Consider the following 10,327-nt stretch of genomic DNA (forward strand, 5'->3'; position numbering starts at 1 on the left):
TGTCAGCTCTAGTCTCGTCATACTCCTTGAATACATGTATTGTAAGAAGCACGGCGTAAATTGTTGGTGTATATAAATAAAAGATAATAGTAATAATCGTCATGTAATTGCCCTAAACAGCTGAAGAGCCTTTATCGCTCCATGACACCCAATTTAAAACAAGATGTATGTTTTAGGTTTGTTTCCTCACCACCCCCCACCCCCTCCTTATACTTCTCATATCAAATAATAGATTTTGAAAGGAAAAAAGTGTGAAATATATATGTTTATAGTATCGACATAATTCTAAGAAACACATTATAGTTCCACAAGGTGAAAATACTACAAATGCTCTCATCCAATGACGCGCCAAAAGAATTGCCGAGCCGACGCAACGGCAGCCATTTCCTCGAAGACCAAATTTCCTGATATCCACAACACACCGTGTCGGCCATTTTCTTGGAGTCAAACCTGATGCGGAAGGGTACGTAGCATGACACACTTCCGGCGTGTGGACGTAACGAATACCTCGTTAACGTCTTTTGTTGAGATAAGAATAAGGAGAGCCGGATATAGTCGTTATACCCCGGGTTGGAAGCGTACTGTTCGTAGCACTCGTATACATTGCTGGTGGATGAAGATATATAGTCGTCGCCTTATATATTTACAATAATTTTCTGTTAATTGTACTATATATTCATTCGCGTCCTAAGCGTCAATTTTTTTCTAGCGGTATTGTTGGGAAAAGGCGCGATTTAAACGGCGTTTCGTCACTTGCGGCGCTAACTCACTCCGGCGTTTCCACATTTTCCCAGGTAGCTTTATTTCTTCGAATCGCTTGCGTTTTTAGTAGTTTCGCGAGTTTGCGAAGTCGCCTAGTCGACGTCTACAGCGGCTTGGCCTGTTTGCGGTCGTTCGTGTTTCTGCTTCGTGTGACGTATCTTCTTTTAATTTTAACCTCTCAAGGCGCGCGAACAACCTGGAAGTCATGAAGATTTTCATTGGCAACGTGGACGACCGGACCACCCAGGACGAGCTGAGCGCCTTGTTCGAGAAATATGGCACGGTGGTTAGCTGCGCCGTAATGAAGCAATACGCGTTCGTCCACATGCGGGGGACGGATAACGCCATGAAGGCTATCGAGGAGCTGAACGGTCGGGAGCTCCACGGCAAAAAGATGGTGGTGGAGCTGTCCAAACCCAGGCCTTCCAACACTTGGAAGATATTTGTGGGAAACGTTAGCACGGCCTGCGATGTTTCCGAGCTCCGCAAAATGTTCGAGGCGTACGGGAGGGTGGTGGAGTGCGACGTGGTGAAAGGTAATGAGGCTGGCTGGCTTGTACTTGCGAGTATCGTTGGGCTCTTCAAGTGAAAGGCCTTGCTTAGTTGATGTGGTGCGTCAGGCTATAATGCTGTGAACAAAATGGCTACCCGTCCTGGGTTAGAGGCATACGCTGAAGTGGTTAAAATGGCCGAAAGGGAGGCTTTCGGTTTATGTGGGTTTAACTTTGTTGTGTGCGATGTCGCTATAGCAACTGTGTAAACTTAAGTCCGTGTATCAGCGAGGACTGTTAGTAACGATTTTCATAGTGATTTACCGAAAACCATCTATCATCTTAGTACCCACAAGCCGATATTTAACATTATTATAAACTTTGTATACAGAGCTGTGGAGGCCAGGCCTGCATTTATTTATGCAAACTTTGTACTGAATAAAGTGCATCTGCGTCATTTGTGTAAAGAATGGAAGGGGCTTGGTGTTTGTAGATAAGAAAAATAAAGGGTCAGGGCTTGTTTAGTATTTTGAGCAAAACCACTTCAGCTTTACATTTCCAACAAATATGAACAGACTTGTCGCATTTTATAGTTTTCCCTGTGATCTAAACATCAGGGATTTATTACAATAAGGAGAGGTTTATGGTTATTGTCGTCATAAAAAAACGTTATAACAGTTTTCTTTCCCCCCCTTCTGTGTTACTTCATCAGACTATGCGTTCGTTCACATGGAGAAAGAAATTGACGCTAGGGAGGCCATCAAGAAGCTGAATGGGAAAGAGCTTAAAGGCAAAAGGATTAATGTGGAACTTTCCAACAAAACCCAGAAGCCTATGAGTGCTAATGGTAGCTCTCACGGTTACCGCTCACGCAGGTCACATGATCCCAGAGAGCCTCCACAAGGCCGCCCTGATCCTTACGATCGCAGGAGAGCCACAGAAGCGGCGTACGCCTCATATGCGCTTAAATCCCCGTACGAGCGTCATGCAGAATCGGCTCGTTATGGCTCCTATGAAAACCGCCCCCGCCCCCCTTCCCCAATGTACTACTCAAGAGACAGGAGCCCTATGCGGAGATCGCCATCCCGACAATCCTATACTGCTGCAGACGCATCAGCTGTCTTAGCATCGGCGTACCGATCCCAAGGTGGGCTGGCGTCCACCTATGGGAACCAAAACGCTGCAGCATTGGCCTCTGCTTATGGAAGCCAGCCTGCCGCTGCCTATGGGGGCCAGCCCAATGCTTATGGTTGCCAACCCGCCGCTTATGGGAGCCAGACCGCCGCTTATGGGAGCCAGACCGCCGCTTACGGGAGCCAGCCCAATGCTTATGGGAGCCAGACCGCCGCTTATGGAAGCCAGCCCAATGCTTATGGGAGCCAGACCGCCGCTTATGGGAGCCAGTCCAATGCTTATGGGAGCCAGAACGCTGCATATGTAACACCTTCGACTCCATATGGGTCAGATCAAGCATCTTATGGCAACCAAGGTTCTTCATATGGGGCCCAAGGGTCTGCATTGTCTGCTTATGGCACTCAAATGCCATCACTAGGGTCGTCCATAAGCGGGCAAACTTCGTCAAACCTTTATGCTTCACAGCCATCTTCTACTACCCCTTATGCGGCGTCAGCAGCACTGGCTAGTGCATATCGGCAGCAACAGAGCTCTGGCTGCGAGGCACAGTTTTCTAACCTCGGTCAACCACCTGCAATGTCCAATATGCCCCCTGGAATGGCAGGTGCTACAGTGTATGAACGCACTCGCCTTTCCCCTCCAAGTGGTGCTCTTACCGACAATTACAACAAAACGCCAGACAATCTTAAAAGGTATGTTTTATAGAAACCTGTCACGGCAGGAGCTGGCTTTAAGGGCATTTCCCTTGGGGTAAAAACAAGGTCTGTAGACGAGTCTCATTGAGTTCCAAGTGATAATAAAGTCTTTTGTTAATAACCTTTACACTGTAGACCATGAAGGCATACATTCTGAAATGCTTACCATTTATACATTCTGTATAACTTTACCACATGTAAGATATTTTGAAGCTTTAGTGAGCTTTGTATGTGTAGTTAAAATTAGGGTTTTAAATTTAAACCTGTCTGTGTACACACAGCTGGACAATACTGGGCTAATTGTGAGAGATTTTGATCTCACAGTGCTTGTACATTACAAGAGTGACATGTTTATGCTGGTGGGTCTTCTGATTTCTGAAATAAGACTCCCTTTCGCTGCCAGTGAGTGCTGGGATCAGACTGTAAAATACTACTACTGCTACAGAGAGGAAGCTTTCAAACCGCGCTGAACGTGCTACATTGCCTAGGCAAGGTGATAAGGGTGTGTATTTTTTTTTTTTATTTTTTTTTTACAAAAAAACAAAATACTAACATTCTTGCTTATGAACATATTCTGGTGTCTGAAGTTGAGCTCTGTACAGTAAATGTATCCGTACTGCACGGTTTATTTTAAGAATTATTGATTTGACCTCTGGGAAATTTGGAGTCTCTACTGTACTCCTCCTGCTCACTGTTGAGTATCATTTTGGCTTGTAATGGTGTTTTTACACCTCTTACTGCTGGCATAGTACAGTTCCAGACTGCTTTGGATAATCGGCAGTCACACCTGCATACCTATATCTCCATAGAATACAAAACAATCTTACTACACCTTTTTCACACACACATACACACACACACACACACACACCCCCACCCCATTAAAGTTTTCCATGTCTCGATCGCAGGTTTGCTTCCGATCGCCATTTTTCTGAAATGTCTGATTACCGCCGTTTAGCAGAGTCAGAGGCTTCCTATCGTCGATCCCCTCCTAAATCTCAGATGGAGTATCAACACCCACTGGATTCTTTTACTAATTACCCGCAGTATTCTTCTGATTACTTAAGAACGGCACAACTTCCTTCTGGCTACCAGCGTCGTTTGTAAAGTTTGCTTTTAAGGGAACTGTAGAATTGAGGTTATTGGTTGACTGAAATGTTTGTGTAAAAACATTGAAAGGCAGGATTTTGTAATTTAAAAAAATGTAGCATGCTTTTTATTGGCTTGGTTTCTTGGTTGATTTACATATATATGTATATATTTTTCTTTTTATACATTCCTTCACACTTGCCGTGATGACGTGCAGAGTATAGACTGCTTCAGGCTCAGTCATGAATAACCACTTTGCTATTCTTTACTACTTTGCAGGTATACAGACTGTACCAAAATGTTACTTTGTAGACAAAAAATGTTAATTACCCACCGGATTGTGGTTTTCCCGCCTGTCGCTATGTATTAAAATTTAAGATGAAATGGTGTATAATGCATATGACTTTGGAGCTGGGATTTGTAAGTTGGGGAAATTATATTTTGGAGGGCTTTCTCAAGCAAATTTATATTAAAGAATGCAGTATTTTGTTCTTGCATACAACTATTCATTTTTTTTCCCACTGCGGTCAAACATTTCATGTGACTGCACAATTTTCTTCCTCCTTAGTCCCTTGCTCATCTGCTTGAGCTTGTTTCTCTGAAATGGCAATTTTTCTTAATTTCTCAGAACTTGCTCTGAATTCTGGCTCTTAAGTGGAATTGGGCAATGGAGAATGTTCACTGGTGCTAAAGGTTGTTGTGGACTCAGGTGACTTTTTTGTGTCCCTCTACAGCAGGGTTTATTCCCTAAAGTGAGAGTTGGCAGAAGAGTTGTGATTGTAACTGCCTCACTTCACTAGTCATTATAAAGGGTCAATAGTTGCCAGTTATCATCCATTGGTAAGGGCTACGCTGTCTGCATAATGCACGCATCAATGGATGGATGGATGGATGGGGGGGGGGGGTGATTTAACTATACATTAGGGTAACTAGTAGGATCTTATTGAGGTTAGGCCTTTAAAAGTCACAGCTCTCATCAACTTTAGTGAATAAGTGTGTGTGTGTATACAACAGGTGTTATCTCATATTAAAGGTTTTTCTTTTTCATGGCGGCAACTACAGCTGAAGTGCGGCCACAACACTGGAGCGGGCCATTGTTAGAATCAAGTGTACCTTGCGAATGAAATAGACACAAACATATTGCGTGCTGAAATACCCTAACTGTCTTAGCCGCTATCACTTCTGATCGGCTGTTCCACTTACCCACCGCATTCTTGGTAAAGAAAAACTTTCAAACATTACTTCTAAGCGTCTGCTTCTGTAGTATAGAGAAATAAACTTCCCTCTTGTACTTTTTCAAATACTTTGTATTTAACTGGTAATAGATGGGCCTGGTGCATTATGTGGTTAAATTAGCATAGAAAGCAATCGGCGATTGTATTCTGCGTTTAGCTAGTGTTGTGGTACTGCCTTAATATAGAGGCATTCAGCAAAACCAAACCGTCAAGGGCCCTGTTTGATCGCTCCTAGGAGCGTTTTAAAATGCCACTTGAAGAAAACGCGCTGCTTCTAACAAGGTGGCGGCCCCTGTTCAAAAAATTCCCAGTCTGTCCAGACCTTACAGGTACTGTAGCCAACGATGCACACCGGTGGAGTTCAATTCACCAATTACTATGTACTCCGTTAAATAAAATAATGTAAACTTTTATCCCCCCCCCCCCCTTCAAAAAAAAAAAACGTGTGGGTGGTATTGCTGAATACGTATTAGGGTGTTTGAGAGTGACACATACCAGAAGCTGTGACAACCCCAAAAATACTACAAGCTTTGACAATGGCTGGTAGTAGAATTAGTCAATGGAAAGGGTTAAAATACCCGTGTTCGAAGTAATCTGGGATGTCTATTTCTCAAAAATACATGATGGGGTAAGTTGATTTTGACTGTCTTCAAAGATGTCCCAAATAGGACATGGGCGCAAAAGTAAAAAAAACTGAATTATGCATGTCCCATATCTGGACTTTCAGCTCCCATGCAGGCCAACAAACTCAAGAGATGTTGCTGAACACATATTGGGTTGTTGTATGACATATACCAGGAGCAGTACATTCATACCTGTGAAAAGAACACAAAACAATTACTGCCACAAACTTTGATAATGGCTGGTAGTATAATTAGTGCATGGAAGTAGTTAACATATTAGCACTTGAAATACCGTTGGGTGTCTTTAAGATAACGTGTAGTTTGGTGGGGGAAACTTGAACTGATCGGCTTCAACTATGTCCCAAATGGCGATTCTTATGATTAACTTCACTTATTTGGCTTGTTCTACCAGGAATGCCTACTTCTCTATTTGTATCATCTTTAAAAATAAAAACATGCCTTACTACGAAGTCCTTTTATAAAATCACTGATAAAAATATATGGGTCCCAATACTGATCGCTGATGTAGCCCGTTTAGTAACAGGTCCTTCCTCTGAATATATCCTATTAACTACAGCCTTCCATCTCTTGTCACTCAACCATGGCCTTATCAAGTCAAATATTTTAACATCCAAGCTTGCTGCACTTTATTTGTAAATCTATTCTTAGTCTTTAGTTGGCTAGTGTTTTATCCTTATTTGTAAAACTCCATTAATTTGTCTTTTGTCTAATTATTCTGTTTACATTTTCTCCTTTCGCTTGTATAAAAAAAGGTTTCATCACCCATTTTTGTCAACATGGCCATTTTCTTGGTGCTCCTCAAATGCTCTTTGCCTCCGTAAGCTTAGCTTTAGGATGCCTGTGCTCCCGGTGACCCAGCTGCTTGGTGTTGTCAGGCTACAGTCCCCATAGTAAAATCCTTACTTTTCATTAATATCTAGCAGATGTTAAAACTCCTCCTGCTTTTCCTGAGGGTCTATATGTCATACCTATGGGAACAAGTTTGTTTCCGTGGGTCTGTGTCAAGGGTTCTGCTAAAAAAAACCAAAAAAACATTTTGCCTTCTCAAAGAACAAGAGATACATGATAAAAAGTGATGATAAAAAAGATGCATGATAAACAGTAAAAAAAATAAATATATATATATATATATATATAGTGACCTTAATGGGGGGAGTCCTTTGTGTGTAATTTTTACATGGTGGGCAAATGCAATGTCATCATTAAAGGGACAGTCCAGCCAGGATATGTATTTAAATCCATATCATAGCTGCAAGGTCTCTTAAAAATCTTGTGTTAGTTTTGCAAATGTATAGTGGATAGGATTATGGAGGATCCTCCTATTCATTTGTATATTTCCAAAATTGCTGCAGGAGATACGTTCAACAAAACCCCCTTAACATTATACACGCTTCACGTCCAGCCAGCTCCACTACTGGCTCAAGGAAAGCTGGTGGATAAGGTCTGTTCAGGCATCAGTACACATGTGTTTGCATGTGCTGCTGTTGTCTTTAATGGCAGCCCTATCCTGCCACTGATTGACCAAAAAAAAACTAGTTTGCTTGAAAAACCAAGTTTGTGTTTTTGATTGAGTGGCTGCACTGTTAAAACCATAATGAGTATCCACAAAGACCAGATCAACACTTTCAAAAAAGCACTGTGTGGCAGTTACAGAGTGAGCCTATTTGGTATAGATTGGTCCTCAGACTTGGATACTGGGTTACAAGATTCCAATCACTGCCACAGGGCTCTAAATCAGACATTGTACTGAGCACCAGAGTGTTACACCTCGGTGCACAGCAGTGTAAGCTTTCTGAGGGAGCTGGGAGTATGCGTTCTCATGCTATAATAACAGAGATGCTCCTTGCTAGTAATAACCAACTTCTCTTTTTTTTTTTCTTGGCAAGGCAAGTAAACTATATATTACTTAGAAAATAATTTATAAATAGTGCTGTTACAAATAGGTTGTGAAGTAATTCAATAGAAATAAGGATCCAGATACACTATATGACCAAAAGTATGTGCACACCTGCCTATCACACCTATATGAGTATTCCAGTACCAGTTGCTTTTAGCCATTGAAGTTATAACAAACTACAGTCTTTTGGGAAGGCTTTCCACAAGTTTTTGGGTGGGATTTTCTGCTTATTCAGCCAATTATTCCCAAATTATTTCAGTTTATCCCAGTCGGAGGTTAAGATCGGGGCTGTGTGCAGTTCGCTTGAGTTCCTTCACATCGAACTTTTCAAACTTGCTTTGTGCACAGGGCCGGGTTGAAATATAGGACACAGGCACAGACTGACCAAAATGGGGGGGGGGGGGGGTGCACCAAACAACCAGACAAACCCATGCATGGGTGGTATCGCTGTACTCAAATGATGTTGGTGGATGCATATTAGGGTGTTGTTTGACAGTGACATGTAACTGGAGTGGTAAATTCATACTTGAAGTAGAATGTGTGTGGGGGAAAAAAACACAAAATACCACCACAAATTTTGACTAAGGAAGGTGGTAAAATTAGTGAATCCTTGGAAATACCCTGCAGTATCTAGTTTTCAAAAATATGAGTTGATGGGGTAAATTGAACTGACTGGCTTCAGAGATGTCCCAAATAAGACATGGTGACAGAAGCACCGTATGTCGAAGTTCCACGTCTAAAAATGCGCAATTCTCAAATGTGACGTTTTACCTCCTAAAGAAACCGACAGACCCATGTATGGTTGGTATCACTGTACTCGGGAGATGTTGCTGGACACATATTGGGATGTTGTTTGACAGTAATATATACCAGGAGCTGTAAATTCACACCTGAAGTACAATTTGCGTAAAACAAAATATTTACTAAAAATTAGTAACACAAACTTTGGCAAAGGCTGCTGGACGAATCTCATGAAACGGGTTAAAATACCAGCATTTGAAATGCCCTGGGGTGTTTAGCTTTAAAAAAATGTACAGTTTGATGGGATACATTGAATTACCCAGCTTCAAATATGACCCACTTAGGGCAAGGCGGCAGTAGGACCATATGTCAAAGTTGAAAAAATGCTCACTTCCCAAATATTTTACTTCCCAAACAACCCAACAAACCCATGCATGGTTGGTATCACTGTACTGGGAGATGTTGTTGAACACATATTGGTGTTTGTGCTGTAAATTAAGGTGACCAGATTTTTAAAATTAAATCCGGGGACTTTTTTTTAAAAGTAGCAAATAGTGAAAAACTTTTTTATAAGCATATTTTTTTTTCAAACTATATATATGCATTGTATTTGGTTTGTGTATATGAAGTGACTGTGTGATACATACACGTTATTTCTCACATTTTGTACATAAGCTAAAAACATACTCATTTAAATCTTTTGGGCAGGGCCAGATTAAGAGCATCATGGGCCTGGTGCCGAAGATTTTGTGCCTTTTTATGGAAATAAATAAAATAGACAGTTTTAACTCGTCAGCATCCATCTCCACTGAATAAAGATGACATTCGTGCGAGGCACGTAATATAGGATAGTATCTTATGCGATGGGACTAAAAATTAAACTTTAAAAAATAACAAAAAACATGGGACGTCTGAAGTCACAATTTAGTGTGACTAATCCTTTTTAATAAGATGAAATAAAGCAAATAACACAAAACCTTTTACTTTTCCTCTCACTGATTTCTGGGCTTGGAAAGTTTTGTCCTCTAAAGTGACTACAAATTCAGGAGGGCGTTTTATCTCTGGATAAGTAAAAATGAAACAGTTTAACTTATTCCTATAGAAAGTAAAGTGCCAGGAAACAGATTACTAAACACACCGACACCAGGACAGGCTCTGTCACCCTGACACCAAAATACACACACACACACACACACACCCACCAGGACAGGCTCTGCCACACCGACACCAGGACAGGCTCTGCCACGCTGACAACAAAATACACACACACACTAGGACAGGCTCTGCCACACCAACACCAAAATACATACACACACCAGGGCAGGCTCTGCCATGCTGACACCAAAATACACACACACAAGGTCAGGCCCTGCCATACTGACACCAAAATACACACGAGCCAGGACAGGCTCTTCCACACCGACATCCAAATACACACAAACCAGGACAGGCTCTGCCACAGCAACGCACACACACCCCAGGCTCTGCCACACTGACACCAAAATACACACACACCAGGACAGGCTCTGTCACACCGACACCCAAATACACTCACACACACACCAGGACAGGCTCTGCCACAGCAACACACACACACCCCAGGCTCTGCCACACTGACACCAAAATACACACACACCAG

General features: G+C 42.0%; 1 protein-coding gene across 2 annotated transcripts; it reads left to right on the plus strand.

Moving 5' to 3' along the window:
• Positions 1 to 967: 967 nt before the first annotated feature.
• On the plus strand, positions 968 to 4,189 carry LOC149298561 (uncharacterized). 2 transcript variants are annotated; one of them, XM_089487424.1, is made up of 4 exons: positions 968 to 1,298; positions 1,966 to 2,495; positions 2,679 to 3,079; positions 3,991 to 4,189. In XM_089487424.1, exons 1-4 carry the CDS (start codon positions 968 to 970, stop codon positions 4,187 to 4,189), a joined length of 1,461 nt encoding a protein of 486 aa, XP_089343550.1. The 2 variants fall into 2 exon arrangements, with proteins under 2 accessions (XP_089343550.1, XP_089343551.1); XM_089487425.1 differs by having other exon boundaries at positions 1,966 to 2,478; positions 2,698 to 3,079.
• The last annotated feature ends 6,138 nt before the right edge of the window (positions 4,190 to 10,327 follow it).

This window comes from Sceloporus occidentalis, unplaced genomic scaffold, assembly GCF_023333645.1.
Source record: "Sceloporus occidentalis isolate IW3139 unplaced genomic scaffold, rSceOcc1.0.p SCAF_32, whole genome shotgun sequence".
In the NCBI taxonomy this organism is placed as follows: domain Eukaryota; kingdom Metazoa; phylum Chordata; class Lepidosauria; order Squamata; family Phrynosomatidae; genus Sceloporus; species Sceloporus occidentalis.

What these genes read in the sequence shown, in the direction of transcription:
- LOC149298561 (XM_089487424.1), top strand. Translation starts at nt 968, where the DNA reads ATGAAGATTTTCATTGGCAACGTGGACGACCGGACCACCCAGGACGAG. An exon ending in GGAGTGCGACGTGGTGAAAG is followed by an intron (nt 1,299 to 1,965) that starts GTAATGAGGCTG and finishes TTACTTCATCAG; the next exon opens with ACTATGCGTTCGTTCACATG. An exon ending in CCTATGGGGGCCAGCCCAAT is followed by an intron (nt 2,496 to 2,678) that starts GCTTATGGTTGC and finishes TATGGGAGCCAG; the next exon opens with AACGCTGCATATGTAACACC.